We start from the raw sequence: 15,444 nt of genomic DNA on the forward strand, positions 1-15,444 counted from the left end.
ACCCAAATACTGGCTGAGCGAAGCGAGGCATGCTAGGAGCCCTGGCCCCTGCAGGTGCCGGAATCGACAGCTAAGCCCAGCTCTTGGCCAAGCACACTTGGCTTTGCCATGGGCTTCTGAAGGCCCCTTCTGGGCTGCTGCCATGGGAAAGGACGTGGAAGCTTCCAGAATGGGGCTGGAAGGGCTGTCACAGTTGGGATCCTTGTGCTCCTGGCTCTGCCCTGCCCATCTGGGAGAGCTGCGGGCAGTGACAGCCAGTTGCTGCTATCTGCCCCGAGCTACAGGGGTCACAGACAGCGAGGCCAGGAGCTTTGACAGTGAAACCTGACCTGGTGGCTTCCGCTGGAGCCTGGCTGGGCCCTGCGGCTCCAGGGGCCGCCAGGGCAGTGGCGTCTTGTAAGCAGGTGATCTGCTGGGACAGGCCTGAAAGGGACAGGAGCCGTGGTCCCGTCTTGCGCACCCGGCTTGGTCGGGTGAGATGAAAGGGGCCCCGTGACAGCCAGCACTCTCCCAGGTGCACCCCCCAGGGGAGGTGGCTCCCCCCCCCCCCCCCGCCCCTTGCACAGGAACCCAAGTGAAGCCTGCTGGCTCCTGGTTGAAGTCTGGACATCCTTTCTGGGCTTCCTCTGGGGGACGCTGACCCCTGGTGGCCTCAGACACAACAGCCAACAGAAAGAAGAGGGTAAAACAAACGTTTACTTAGCAAATTATATGAAGAACACAGACGGTCTCGTGGGTAATTCCCTCACCTTGAATAAATACCCCAAGGCCCCAGCCCAGCAGCCTGTGCACCCCCCACCCAGTGTTGGGGATGGCTGCGGCTGCCCCGGCCTAGGCTTGGGCAGGTGGCACACGGCTGTGGCTTCATCGAGCACCATGCCCTCGCCTTGGGCCGCCTGGCTCTCAGGGCAGCTGTAGGCTGGGGTGGCCACCGCTAGGTTGGGGTGGGGCAGGGGGCCCCTGGAAAGTTTTGGACAGGACCGGAAACAAAACGATGTGTGCTTGTGATGGGGCGGCTGGCGCCCTTGGCTCTGGGGCAGGTCCTGTCCGGGCTGCCCGCTGGCCTGCCTTCTCCAGCCGGCCCAGGGAGCGAGGGTTGCCCCGGCTGGGGGTTGTTGTTGAGGGGTGTGGCAGGACTGTGCTTGTCATGCCTGGCCTAACCGTGGCCAGGGTCAGGAGCCAGCATTGCAGCTCAGTGTGGTCGCCTCCACCCACTGAGTTGCCCTGGCCGCTGACCATGCTTGCACCTCTGCCCACCAGCAGGCCTGGACAGCTCTGTGGCCTGAGGACCCGGATTCCTATCTCTCCAAGTGGCAGGCAAGATGTGGCAAGTGTTGTTTCTTGAACTTGGGGTGGGGGAACAAGCCCCAACCACAGAGCTGAGGGGGGCATGAGGCCGTGGTCCTTATATGTTCCTAGGAGGAGCCTGGTCCTTCCCTTCCCACCAAGGCCACCCAGGTCCTCCGTGGAAAGCAGCGTTGTACCCGGAGCCCTGCCAACGGAGGAGCCCCACACGGGCACACACACACACACGCCTATACAATCACACACACATGTGCTCTGCCTTGCCCACCTAGTGGAAGATGGAGGCGTCAGGAGCAGTCTAAGAGCTACCACAGACACGGACTAGGCCGGGCACAGCTGCCGCTCGGGAGCCTGGCCATGGTCTACACTAAGCTACACGCCACGGGGCCCAGGGCGGCTGTCACCCTCTTCTTGCTCTTGGACAAGGGGTCCCACACAGTCACCTCTGAGCCTCCAGGGGTCCTCAGTCACACAGCAGAGAGACTCTGCCCCCTCAGGCCTGGCGTGCCCAAGGCAGCCTCACAGCCGGGACTGAAATGAGCCCAAGGACAGAGCCGCGAACAGCAGTGAGGTGGGCACCCCCTCCGCGGGCCCTGCACCCCACAGGCTCTGGGCTTGGAACTGGCTCCCATTCCCAGGAGAGGTGGCCATTCCATGACAGGTGGGAGGGGTCCGCGAGAGGCCAGGGCAGGCGTGGCGGCTGAGCAGCTGGCACAGTGGGTGAGGTGTTCTTCTGGGCCAGTTCTTCCTCCTGTCCCGTGGTTGCCTCGGTCACCCATGGTGGTCTCCAGAGGTGATATGCATGGACTGCCCCCACTATGGTCACCAAGCCACCTGGGAACCCCTGAGTGCCAGCTGCCTGCAGGCAACCCATGGGCAAGGCCCTCGACCTTTGGCCCTCGTGGCAAATGGGCATGTGTGACTGAGCTTGGCACCTCCGACGAGCAGAGAAGAACCGGTGGTCTGGATCTTCAGGGCACACAGCCTGGCTCTGGGTGGAATGAAGGTCAGGTGCCTGTGTTCCCTGGGGTGTGGTCCTATGGGGCACTGGGTGGGCAGTGAGGGCTGCTCTTGGCACATGGGCGATCCCCCATACAAGCCCTTGGATGAGCAGGCCCCAGGCCTCAGCCTCTCCTGCCCCCTCCCCCTGGGAATCTAGGCATGCGGTGCAGGACACACCCACAGGAGGGCCAGGCCGAAACGCCGAGGCATCTGGCCTGGCAGGAGGGACTTGTACAGCAGCCCTGGGGCTGGGGTGGGCCCCTGAAGGGAACCCCATGGCAGGCGACAGTCAGGGGAGGAGGAGCCGGCTGGCTGGCATCGCTGGGCGGCCGGAGCACCTGCCCGGAGCTGTTATGTGCCCGAGCGGGAAAGGCTTCTTCAAGGAGCTGGTGGTCGCCCATACGGTCAGCAGCGCAGGTCGCTACAGCACACAGGTTAGTTGCGGTTGTGAGTGAGGCCCCGGGAGGCCAGGTGTCACAGCAGGCAAGTTGAGGCCAGGAGGTGACCTCGTGACTGCCCAGGGTCTCCAGCCCCCCAGGCGGGGTAGGAGGGACGGGGTCAGTAGTGTCTCTGGAGGCGTATCTTCTCCCGGTGTGGCTCAGGACTGCGGCACCTGCTGGCACCGGGTGGGGCTGGGCGGGAGCCTGGCAGCGGCGCTCTGCTCCGTGCGGAAGCTGTACTCGTACTGTGGAGGAGAGGGGTGCAGTGAGGCCACGGGCACCAGGGACCACCGGCCACAGGCCCTACTGAGCCTCCAGACACAGGAGGGGCCAGGCCGGCGGCCGGTGGTGTGGATGAAGCTGTGGGGTGAGCCAGGCTCAAGTGGGGACACCTAGCACGGTCTCTGTCTGCCCCGGCGAGGTGAGGTTTCAAGACCAAGGCCCAGATGCCTGCATTGAGCAGAAGCCCACTCCTGTCTGCCCACCCACCTTGCAGGCCACTCCCTGGCCTTGTGCTGAATGGCAAGATGGGCAGGCTTGTGACCCCAAAGCGGCCTGGAAGCTGCCCTCGGTTTCCAGTCCCTGACACCGTGGGGGGGACTGGGACCCAGGGAAGGGGTCTCCCTGACCGCTTTGGGCAGCCCCCACTTGTCTCCCTCCCCCTGCCATGAGCTCCTGCGGTGGGGAGTGCTGTGTGTGTCACTGCCCGGCCACACCACTGCTGGGGCCAGGATTCCAAGTTCACTGTGCTGACCCCAAGCTGCAGTTGTACGTCAAGACAGGCACTGATTCTGATGAAAAGCCAGGCTTGTGGGATGGGGACACCACAGCTCATGTGAAGCTGGGAGAGGCACAGGTATGGAGCCTTCCCAGCGCTCCCCTGCTAGAGGCCCAGCACCTGTGTGGAGGGCGAGGTGCTTACCCCTGGGAGCAGAGCCCGTGGAGGGGTGCGGGCCGGAGGGGGCAGCCAGCCTTTCCGAGGTGGTTTTCTCACACATGGTGCCCATCCTCTTGTGAGCCCCTGAGTCGGCAGCACCTGGAGCAGGGTCAGGGCCATGGGGCTCCTAGGAGACAGAGCTGTGGGGTGGCCACAGGCCAGACTCCCCTCCTCTCCACAGGGTGGTACACCTGACCGCCAGGGCCTCCGTGAAAATGCAGCCTGGCAGTTGTTTGGGGCCCAGGCCCAGAGAACCCCTCAGAGCAACCCTGTTCCCAGCACGTTACATGGACAAGGGCAGGACATCTGTCCCCAGATAGGACTGCCTCAGGCAATGGCTGGGATGATACTGCCACCTGGTGGCCATTCAGGAAGTGCACAGCAGGTGGTGGGCAAGGGGGAAGCTGCAGTGCTGGGAGAACACCATTCCTGAAGAACCGGGAGCCATGGGAGGGGTGGGGGCAGAGGGGCCAGAGGGCTCAGTGGGGCTGATAGTGGAGACCTGGGGCAGCCCTGCCACGGGGATGACAGAGAGGACCTGAGGTGGTCAGTCCAGATAGGCTTTGCAGGAGGCACAGCAGGTGCAGAGACCCCGAGAGGTGGAGGAGCGAGGGACCCAGGTGAGAGGCAGGGAGCTGGAAACATGGAAGGGGTGAAGTGCGGTGGGGTAGGGTGAGGTGCTAGTGTGGACGGGGGAGTTGTGGGCCTTTTCCGGGGCGCCCAGGGGACAGCCCGCAGCGGGTGACCTCTGACAACTCCCAGGGGACCCGAGCCTGTGGCTGTGGCGATTCCAAGTCCTGAACTCTGGAACTGGGCAGAGCCAGGCAGTGTCAGGCTGAGGGGCTGGCAGTGCCCACAGGGGCAGTGGGGGAAGCCGAAACCTTGGGGTCAGGCCCCAGCAGGGCAGCATCTGCCCCTGGGTAGGCCGCAGCCCCTGAATGCCCACAGCACGAGGGCCCCAGCTCGGAGGGCAGGCAAGGAGGGGCTGGGCAACACCCTGCCAGCCCTGTCCCTCCCTCCTATCTTGGCTACAGCCGCGCAGCCTCCCTTGTCCCCTGCAACTCCCCAGATGCAATTTTGGCATATGTCCTCCAACATAATCCTCCTTACGCTGTGGCTGGTCTCCACTGCTGGCCCAGCCTGGCCCGGCCCGGCATAGCACGTCCGCCAATGTTTGCCCAGGAGACGGGTTGCTTCTGGAAGGCCCTGCCCTCCCTCAGGCAAACAGTGAGTACCTTTGAAGGTGGATTTGGGCCCGGATCTGTTTACTCAAGACATTAGTCTCCTGCATAAGGAAAACCTGCACTTGAGGACAAACAGCAAATCCTTTTTGAATTAAAAAATTTTCAATTAAAAAGCATTTGGTGCACAGAGCCGAGTCCAGCTGAGCAGTGCTGGGCCGGGCGCCCTCTGGTGGACACAGGGTGCATGGCAGCCACCTGGTGTCCAGAGCTGGGACCTCAGAGTCAGGCCTGAGGGTTGGAACTGAGGGTTTTAACGCAGGGATGTCTCATCCCACTCAGGCCACCTTGGGGGTGGAGGCAAGCATTAGCCAGGTGACTTCACCTCTCAGGTAGGGGACCATAGTCTGAACACAAATTTCTGAATACATTTGCATGCATGTATGACCATGGTGAACCACTTGCCCCTAGCCTGCCTTCCTGGGTCTAGTAATGAGTGTATCTATTAGAAAGCCCCAGAAGAGAAAGAGCAGAGAGAGACGGTTTCCTGCACTCGTGTTCTGGGTGGGGATGTGGCTCCCTGAGGTCCCGGCTTGAGGCTGCTGGGAAACCTGTGGCCAGCAGGCGTCCACGCCCACCTCTCTACGGGGGTGTGTCTTGGAGGTGGGGTCCACACTGATGCGTGAGCCAGCACACAGAGGCAGATGGTAAAATGGAGGAGCCAGGAAGGGCATGGCCAGGGCAGGCTGTGCGGGTGAGGGCTGGGCTTGGAGAGAGGCCTTGAAGGGGCTGAGGCAGGTGCATGGACAGCGACGGGTGGCTTTGGGCAGCCACGGGGGTTAGTGCATCGGGTTCTGCACAGTGCCCTCCTGCCCCATGTGCACTGGCTCACTGCTGGTTGGATGCTGCCACCTTGGCTGGCTCCCCGCCACCCAAGCCCTCTGGCTCTCCCGCCATGGGACGCAGCCTCTGCTGCCTGGGGGGCCTCCAGTCTGCTCCCTGCAGCCTGCCTCACTGTGCTGGCTGAGGAACCCGAGCGCTGAGGCCCCCTGTGCTGGTCCCTGAGACATACTCTTGGCTCCTCCCCCACATTCTCAGACCCCGGACAGCGCAGGGAGCAAACCTGGAGAGCCTGGAATTCTTGTGCCCCTCCACCAGCTGCTGCCCCCGGGCCCAAGGAGTCCCAGCCTGTCCCCAGGTGGGCTGTGGTTGCACAAGAGCAGGCAACAGCAGCAGCTGGCGAGTGCACAGACATGCCTAGCCACAGATGGCTGTCCTTTCCACATGCAGGCTGGGGTGCTGGGGCATGCGGAGCAGCTGGAACTGCCCTCTGTACCAGAGGAAGGTTCTAGAATACTCTGGATTCAGGAGAAAAACTCTTCCAACTCATTCCTCTGCTGGGCCTGGCGTTCAGGGCTGGTGCGTTCCAGTTTACAATCCCTGTGTCCCTGAGGAGCTGACAGGAGGGGCAGCAGCAGCTGGCCTTGCCCTCCTTGTCCCACGGAGCTGGTCCTGTTGCCTTCTTATTACCATGCAGCGAGTTCCAGCCCAGTGAAGCCTTGTTGCCCAGCCTGGGCCCTGGGTATGCTGGCTGCAGGCCCTGGTGCGTGCCCACCCACCCACTCTGAGAACAGCGGCCTCCATGAGGTTCCTGACCAGACTGGAACCTCCCCTACCAAGGCCAGCTGGGTTTGTGACCAGGCAGGTCCCATACAATATCACCTGCTGGGGGCTCACCTAAGTCAAGTCCTGTGTGTGGCTTAGCAGGGTCACCCCAAGTGACACCACGGGTCCTATAGGCCGCAGGCTGGTCATTCCCATGTGGCCGAGCTCACCATGGCCTCGTCTGTCCCCTACCAATGCCACATGCTCTGATCTTTGTTATTCGGTAGGCTCAGGGTGAGGACAGCTCCTCAGGTGATGGAGTGAGCACTGACCAGCCAGGCCCAGTCCAGTCCCCCTGCCCTGTGAGGGTGCTGCAGAGCCTGGGGTCTTGTGTCTCCCCTGCCTCCCTGACCCAGCACAGAGTCCTCACGTGCCAGCACCAGGTGTACTCCCGAGCCTGCTCTCTGCCCAGGCCACGCTCCTTCCCACGAGAGGTGGAGTACTGGCCTTTCAGGATCCAGCCCAAGCAGTGCCGCACCCAGAAGCACCCTCCTCTGGACTTCATGGCAATTTCTAGACTCTCCTCAAGGCAGGGAAGGGGGTCAGCCTGGCACAGGTGGCCACTGAGAGTGAGGAGGAGAGGAGCAGGCTGAGCTCTGGGCACAGCCTGACGCACAGGGGCGAGAGGAGCTCTGAGGGCTCAGTGGGTGGGCAGGGGCAAGATGCTGGTTTCCCATCTCGTGGGGGAGCAGCTGCAGCAAAGGGGCCGCTGTGTGTGTTTCAGGCTCGTCACAGACACAGCATGCCAGGCACTGCTCCCCAGCTCAGAGCTCCTGCCGTCACTGGCCCTCAGCTGTGGTTCTCACGAGGCCTTCCCAAGCCCTGTGCATTGCCCAGCCAGGCGGGCACACCTGCCCTGGGTCACTGTCGTGGAGTTAGGTGTGAGGGTGAAGGGGCTGGGGACACAGGATAGCGAGGTACACACAAAGGCCATCGTCTCAAGAGAAAGGGGGTGCACACATCTTAGGGTGAAGTGCAGGCTGCTGTGCGGTTATGGAGGACACGGAGCCCGTCCTCTCCCGCCAGCCCCTCCCTTCCTGCAGGTGTCTCTGGAGGCTATTCACTGGACTGGCCACACGATGCTGGCTGCCTGGGGCCACTAGGCGCCTACAGGGACATGGATGCCAGTATGATGGTTTGGGGACACTGGGAATGGTCCTGCCTGCTGCCACGAAAGCCTGCTGGACAGACTGACAGATTTTCCAGCACCCACAAGAAAAATTCTCCTCTGAAGGACAGGCCGGGGACCCCATGGTCACCTTGGCTTCCACTGTGCAGATGTACAACTCACTGTCCCCAGTGAGGCAGGTAGCCGTGGGACAGCTGTGTTCTTGAACTCAGTGGTTCAGATTTGTACAGGGGTGGTGGCTATGGGTTGGAGGATAATATGGCCCATGAAATCCCAAAGGGAGTGTTGGTGAAGGCCCCAAAGAGTTAGGCACTGTCACTACACCCCTCTGTGCTCAGGTATCCAGGGAGACAAGCAATGACCAAGGGACATGAAGAGCCACAACCTGTTCTTGATGGAAAACAAAAAAACCAAAAAACCACAGGAAATGTAACTAGCTGGCTTGTTTCTTAGCATGGTAAACGGGTCATCCCCACACATAGCAAAGCAGCGGGTGCGTGTGGCTCAACATTGACCGTGAAACTAGCTGCCAAGTGCACAGGTAAGAGCAAAGCGCCTGAGCACCTGTGTGGGCCCAGGAAGGAGCAAGATGCCACAGTTAGCACCTGTGTGCCCCTGTGCATGCCCAGGAGGGGGTGGGATGCCACAGCAAGCACCTGTGTCTGTGTGGGCCCAGGAGGAGGTGGGATGCCCTAGTGGGAGGTGCCTTTCTGGGGAACCTACCAGGAACATACAGAACTTGAATCAACTGTTGCTTCCTGTCCGAGTGATGGCCAGCCATAGGAGAGGGTCCTGTGTATGTCAAGCCCGCAGTGTGCATACGGGATCACCAGCTCTGCCGGGACAGGCCGGCCGAGCACCTGGCCAGGGTACCTGAGTGCCGTCTTCCCTGCTCTTCCTGGGATTCCCCTGCTCGGCTGGGACAGTCAGCCCGTGGACGTGCTGAGGGGCCTGGCTCAGGCTCACGCCACTGGAGTGACAGCACCGACAAGGCAGAGACTGCCGAGAGCAGCGTCTGCGATCCACCCACGCCACTGCGCTCCGTATCCATGGAAAAGACAACCGAGAGATGAGCGAAATTCAGGAGCAATGACTTTGAGATCCTCACAGGGTTTTCGGGACACACGTTTCCTCCCATGAACTCTTTCCGTGTTTCTGTCGCTGAAGGGGCAGCAGAATGGAGACAGTGAGAGCTTGTGTGAGCAGGCACCTCTCCCTCGATCTGCTTCCTCCATGCTGGGGCTGGGCCAGGCTGGAGTCGGGAGCCTGCCCTCCCGGGTGGGTGGCATGGGCCCAAGTCCTCAAGCCAGCGCCTGCTGTGGGGAGCCTTCCTTAGCAGGGAGCTGGCCTGGAAGTGTAGCAGCCAGGACATGAGCTGGGCACTCTAGTACAGATGCTTCTGTCCCGAGGGAGAGCGTCACCAGTCCCTGTGACCACCGTCCGTGGACTCGGCTAAGATCCCTTCCATGCGAGAATACACAATGAGGATGACACAGCAAAGGAAGAACCACATTCAAAGTTCTTCAAGAAAGCTGACAAGCACTTCAGCATAACCTCAAGCCAGTCCTTGTCTTCTAGTGATTTGGTAGATGGGTTAAAGAGTTGAAAAGTACATGTACTAGAAGTGGCAGGTGACAGGACTGGATGAGTTTGCGGTGTCGGAGGTGTGACATCAGCTCAGACCAAAGCAGTCAAGCGAGGTGCCAGGGACGCTTTCAGACCCGCACCAGCGTGTGTTGAGAACACAAAGATGGTGGCCAAAGGCCTCCTGAAAATCTGACCATGAAAGTGTCTAAAGCACGGATGATCAAAGCGGAGTAAGTCCAGAACCCAAGCCAGCCCAGAGCAGGTGGGCACCACCAAGCAAGGGCAAGTGGCCAGTGCTGGAGCACAAGACTGTTCTGGCACGTGGCAAGGTTTTCAGTCACGGGATGCCCAGGGTCAGCACTGCCCATGGGGGCACAGGATGCAGAGCCCCTGTGTCCCTGGATCCCCGGGGAAGGCGCCAGTGGGGCACCCAGGATGGCATGAGCCTACAGGACCCTGGTCAGGTCCTGGCATGTGTGTGGTCCCCAGGGCGGGCCGTGGGGAAGTGCCGCTCGTTGGGTCCCACTCTAACACCTGCACTTTGTAAATGAGCAGGACTGTGGCACACATGGGAAACCCAGGAGCGCCGGGAGCTTGGGTGCCAGTCAGCAGGGTGGCTGTGTGAGATGACAGCATGAAGGCCTTGAGCTGGGGGCCAAGGTGTCCACAAGGGCAGGGCCAGAGCTGTTTCCAAGGCCATCTCTAACTCGTTGGGTTACCACCCTTGCCACATTTCTCTCAAATTCTCGGACGATGGTCGTACGTATACCTTGTACACTTGAGATGATTCACTTGGATGCAGGCACGCGGGCCTTGCCTGGCCTTGGCACCGCTGTGGCGATGCCAGGACCTGCTGTTCCTGGCTGGGATGTGCTGGGTGAGATGGTCGTGGGGACTCGGGTGGCAGCTCTGTGTATAAGGGAAAGGGCTAACCTCTGCTTGCTTCCCCTTTACTTAATGGCAAGGAGGCAGGTTTCTTTCCCCCAAACCATTCAGCCTTCCAACTGGACAAATAAAAAGGATTCTGAAAAGTTGTCGCTCTTGCTATTTCCTGTTGCAGTTTGCAATGTGGCCACTAGATGGCACGGAGGGACTGCGCATTGGGGGCTGCCGCCTCCTCCCCGCACCAGGTTTCTTGTGAAGACGACGATGGAAGCTCCCCAAAAGTACAAACAATGAACCTCCGTGCTGGGACGCGAGCGCTTCGCGCGAGGCTGGTCCCCGTGCTCCTGCCTCCCCTCCTCCTCTCTCTACAGGGGTCCAGGGAAACCCTGGCACAGCGCAAGTCCAGAAGTTGAATATGAAAATTCTCTTCACCTCGTGCTGCCAAACGGGTTCTCATTAATTTAACCTCAGTGTCGTGACGTAAACGCTGGCGGAATCGGCCCCGAGCTACACAAGCCATGAGCCCCATTCTTCAACACACAAACACATAAAGATGTCAGCTCAAACTGTTTACTAATTAACACTTAAAAAGACACAAATTAGATATGCGTGGCTAAGAGCAATTATAATCAAGACGAATTTCTCTAGTCATTTGGGAACTGAAAAAAAAAATGCCTAATTGCTGGAACCAATGTTTTAAAAACTGAAATGGAGCCAGTCAGCAAATATGTTCATTTAAAGAACATTCCACGTGACTGCCCTCCTGAGGACAGACTACAAACATGAGAACAAGGAAAATATTTAGGTATAAAATTAAAATTTTAAGTCCCTCAGATTTATAACTTCTTCATTAAATATGTCTGCAAACAGCAGCTCATAAAAACCTGTAGCAATTAAGTGGTTAAATGAACTGCCTCCCTTGTCAATTTTAAGGGAGTGATTAATATTAGAGCATTCCTGTACTAATTAGACTCCCTCATCCTCCAGCCTTCCATTGCCAGAAGATGGAGGCTGTTTGCGCCACCAGAAAACCAAGTGGGCTCTGGGTCCTTCCCAGGCCTTGGCTGTGGTTCCCACTGTGGCACCCCCGTGGGGAAGGGGCAGGGTCTGGGCTGTGTGCCGGGCAGTGCTGGAGGGCACTGGCGGCTCCCCCGGCTCCTGCTGCAGAAGGCTGGCAAGGCTGGCACGGGGGAGGGGCACTGGGGCAGAGTTTGCTTCAGGGCTGGGGCCGCCCTGTCTGGGGGGAGCAGGGCTACCCACCACGCAGCCGAGGCCAGACACGCCTCCTCGCCTCTCCCTCCTCCACCCTCCTCCACCCTTCCTCTCTCAGCTCCTGCTGGGTCCTGTGAGGTGAGGCCTGCCTCTGGCTGCTCCAGGGTGCCTCTGGCATGAGGGGAGACAGAAAATCCCAGCCCTCAGGCCGCAGACTAACCGGGGAGCCGGGCATCCTGGGCCCAAGCAGCTGTGATGTCACTGGGCGGGCAGGGACAATGCTCTGTTGAGGCTTTAACCTCCGTCCTGCTCCAGTCCCAGGCCAGCACGGGGTCTGAACAGGAGGCTTCCTTCCTTCCCATCAACTTCACCCTGTGGAATCTGCTCCACAGGTGCACGGACTTGAACGTGAAAACATGACCTGAGTCAAAGTCCTTCGTGAAGCTTCCCCCAGGTACTACACCTGCCACAGCTCCTGGGGTCCCCATGGATGCGGCTCTCTGCCTGGCGCTGGCTGGTGGGCTGCAAGGTGCCCGCAGCAATGCCCTCTGGGAGGGGCCATCATGCCTGTGCTCCAGTTACATGGCGAGGAGCCAGGGCCTGCTCTGAGGCCAACCTCAGCTGCAGAGTCACCCCCAACTCCAACCCCAGGTGTCTGGAGGAAGCCCAGTCTGTCCATCACCCCACATGACCCTGCTGTCTCGGGCCAACACGGTTGCTCACACCAGCCAGAGGCTGTCCCCATTTCAGGCTCTCAAGTGTCCCTCGCTGCCAAGGAGTCCCACTTCTCAAGCCCAGCAGCATCTGGTTGCAGGTGTCAGGCCTATGGTGGGTCTGCTTTGGTAGGGGCACCCAGGATACCTCCATGTCACTGCCTGCTGGCATTCCCCTGTGGGGCACATGGCTATGGGGCAAGTCTGGGGTTCCTTCATGAGGGCCAGGTCCAAGGACCCTGTGCTGAAATTCATCTCTGGCTGAAATTCACAAATACCCCCCAGCTGGGAGTCAATGAGGCCTGGTTGGCAAGAAGGCCAGCTGGGCAGACAGGTGACCATGCAGCCCTCATTTGCTCTTTTTTTTTTGCAGTAGGGCCCCCTCGCGTGGGTGGGTCCTGCCTTGGGGCCACCCTCAGCTCTCTGTCCAGCTCTAGAACTCCTGGTGGCGGCCCTGTCACTGCCGTGGAACTCAAATCCAGGTCTGAATAGTGAGATGGGGCCGAGGGACCTGGCAGCTGCCCACGGCTGCTCCACCCCCAGGAATCCTGCATGGAGCTGGGGAGGGGCTGGGTTGTGCGGGGAGACACAGGGGTCCCGCACTGTGTCCAAGGCTGAAGGCTGCCTGCTGCCTCTGCTCCCCAACCCTCAGCGAGCCAAGAGTTTCCAAGTGGAGACCTCTCCATAGGCCTCTCGCAGGGGACGGAAAGGACCAAAGGGAAGTCGTCCCCATCAGGCGACACCCAGCCTGCATCGGGCCCGACACACAGGCCTGGGCTGAGCACACAGCTCCTTCCTGGGTCTCCCACCCCATGGGCAGGGCCAAGGTTGGGCTGAAGGAGCACCTGAGAATGAGGTCCTCCACGGTTGCCATAGACATGGTCCTCCCAGCCCACTTGAGAGCTCCCCCCACACTCTTTGGATGATGGAAAAGCAACCCAGTCTCTAGCAATGGGGCAGCACATGGCACTGGCTAGGAACCATGTGCGTGGCTGTGGACGGATGGTCACGGGGCTGGTGTGATCATGGGGACAGCGACACAAGCAGAGGCGGGGAGGGGGCCATTCGCCTCTTCTAGCGGAGACTGAGGTGTGGACAGGTCAGGGGAAGAGATTCGAGCCCAGGTGCCCACTCCAGCCTTGGTTCTGGCCTGTGTCCCCTATGGAGACTGCAGCCCTGGTCTTGGATAACAGGTCTCCATGGGACTTGCAGCCTGGTGTCTGGGGGCAGCGTTACGGGATGGGGAGAAGACAGGCTCCCAGCATTCCTATCACATGCTTGGGGTGCCATGACATGGCCAGGCCCAGCCCAGGTCAAAAGGCCCCAGAGGGACTCAGAGCAACAATGAGTCACAAGGAGAGTAGATGGGGCTCCGTCTTGCATGAGCCCCGTTATGCCACCTCTGCCTGTGGGAGAGGAATGAGGCCTGTGAGACCATCCCATGCAGTGGGAGCCCCAAGTCCAGGCTGAGCATGTAGTCCATGTGACAGTCCCACCGGCAGGCAGCATGTCTGTGCAGGACACCCCACATGCCTGCTCGCCCCCAGAGATGGGCACCGCCAGACGTCCAAGACACCTGCTAAGATGGCCTCCACTTGCCACAGCCATGGTGCCCTGATCCCTGCCCATGGCTGTTCCTTCCTGCAGCTGCAGCTGCCACCCTCAAAGGCTCCTTCTAGACTCTACTGCCACAGCCAGGACAATGAGAAATTAGGGCCATTCCCTGCCTCCTTACCCCAAGCTATGAAAATGAAACCAACAAAGCAACAGACGCATGAGACAAAGCTAGCCAAAGACAAGCCGGAAGTGGGAGCTGACCACGGGCCGCTGTGCGTGACACAGGGGTTCTTTGTCTTGTGGCTGAGCTGGGCCCAGAATTGGCTGCACTACCTCGATGCAGCCATCCTCTGAGCCATCCTGCAGTAATGCACCCTGCTCATGCCAGCTCTGCACACCAGAGGCCCCTCTGTGAGCTGAGAATCCTGGAAGGGCTCCGCGTTGCTCATCCTAGCAGGGAGCGGGCTGCGCAGTCATCGCTCAGCAGCCCCCATGCACAGGGGGTCCCGTGCTTCACACTGCCTTGTGCAGATGTGTCTGCAGCCAGCACCGCCCTGTCACCTGTCCCGCTGTCACCGCAGGGAAGCCCCTACACTCTCACACTGGGCTGCCAAACAGGTGCAGCTGATCAGGTGTGGGGGACACATGTGTCACCAGGGAGTGTGGTCACCACCCCCAAACCCCTCCTGGTGGCCAACGGGACAAGTGAGGAAGGAAGTCACGCAGACACCCACGATGCTGTTCGGAGACTTTTTAAAGCCCTGAGGCAGAACTGATCGCTCCTTTGCCATTTGGAGCCTTCCGGCTTAGAGCAGCCACATGCCAAGCAGACTTGACTACAAGTTGTCAGGACATGCGGGTGAGTTACGTCCTGATCAGTAAGACATGAGAGGCAGGTGGGAGTGCTCTTTGCCGCAGGATGCCCCCTCCCCCAGACTGTTCTGGGGTCCAGCCCCCTGCGACCTTGGCAGCTCACTTACCTCTTTCTCAATTTCTGCCAAAGACTTGATGGTGATTCCCAGGAGGTCAAAGGGCTGCATCTAGAAACAGACCAGGGTGCTTTGGAAAGGGTGGCAGGGTGACAGGGTGCCCCCTAGCCCACCTGCAGCCTCTCCCCAGGGTGCCAGCAGGGCACAGAGGGGGAGGCAGGAGGTGGGGTCGTTGCTCCTTCATGTGGCCACAGCACCCAGGAGGATGGTGGAGGAGGTGGACAGCATGGGCAGGGTCTACTCTTGCTTCCTGCAGCCACAAGGCCAGAGGCAGCTCTGGCTTCACACAGCAGGCCCTGGAGCTGGGCTGCGATACACAGTGTGACCCCGTCCACAGCCCTGCGTGGCCCCGGGCAAACTCGAGTGCTAGATATCGAGGGGCTCAGGGAGCGGCTGGTAGCCTGGGCTGAGCAGGTGGATATGAAGGGATTTCCTGGACCTGGGCTGCGGCAGCCCTGAGGTGGGCATGGAGCAAGTGCCTGCCCTGGACAGCAGGGCCTTCAGGCACAGCCAGTAGCAGGAGGTTGGTTGGGGACTCCAGGAACCTGGTTCAATGTGGGGTGTGGCCACAGGTTAAGTGACCTCATGGTTTCCTCACCTGCTAGAATGTGGCATGGGCAGGCACTCCCCGCTGGGGTGGCAGGGACTGGATGGGAGAAGGGCTTGACACGGGGCTTGGTTTGAGTCTGCAGCTGTGAGCACTTGCTAGGTGGGAAGGGCCTGGCTGCCCACACTTGCAGTGCCACCCAACTGAACATGCAGTTCCTGGGGCTGCTCTGCTGCCCACTGGGCAGTGTGTGGAGATGGCCACCTGCCTGCGCTGCCCAGCCTTGGCAGGGGTT

General features: G+C 60.3%; 1 protein-coding gene across 1 annotated transcript in view; it reads right to left on the minus strand.

Annotated features, from left to right (window-relative positions):
• Window positions 1-2,009: 2,009 nt before the first annotated feature.
• The window catches only part of MVB12B (multivesicular body subunit 12B), a 163,684-nt gene continuing 150,249 nt past the window's right edge, over window positions 2,010-15,444 (minus strand). The window contains exons 9-10 of the mRNA XM_058672406.1: window positions 14,594-14,653; window positions 2,010-2,992 (exon numbers count right to left, since the gene is read on the minus strand). Of these exons, the coding sequence (XP_058528389.1) occupies window positions 2,906-2,992; window positions 14,594-14,653 (147 nt within the window). The 3' untranslated portion in view covers window positions 2,010-2,905. The remainder of the gene's footprint in view (window positions 2,993-14,593; window positions 14,654-15,444) is intronic.

The sequence above is a fragment of the Ochotona princeps genome, chromosome 14 (assembly GCF_030435755.1).
Source record: "Ochotona princeps isolate mOchPri1 chromosome 14, mOchPri1.hap1, whole genome shotgun sequence".
Taxonomy (NCBI): domain Eukaryota; kingdom Metazoa; phylum Chordata; class Mammalia; order Lagomorpha; family Ochotonidae; genus Ochotona; species Ochotona princeps.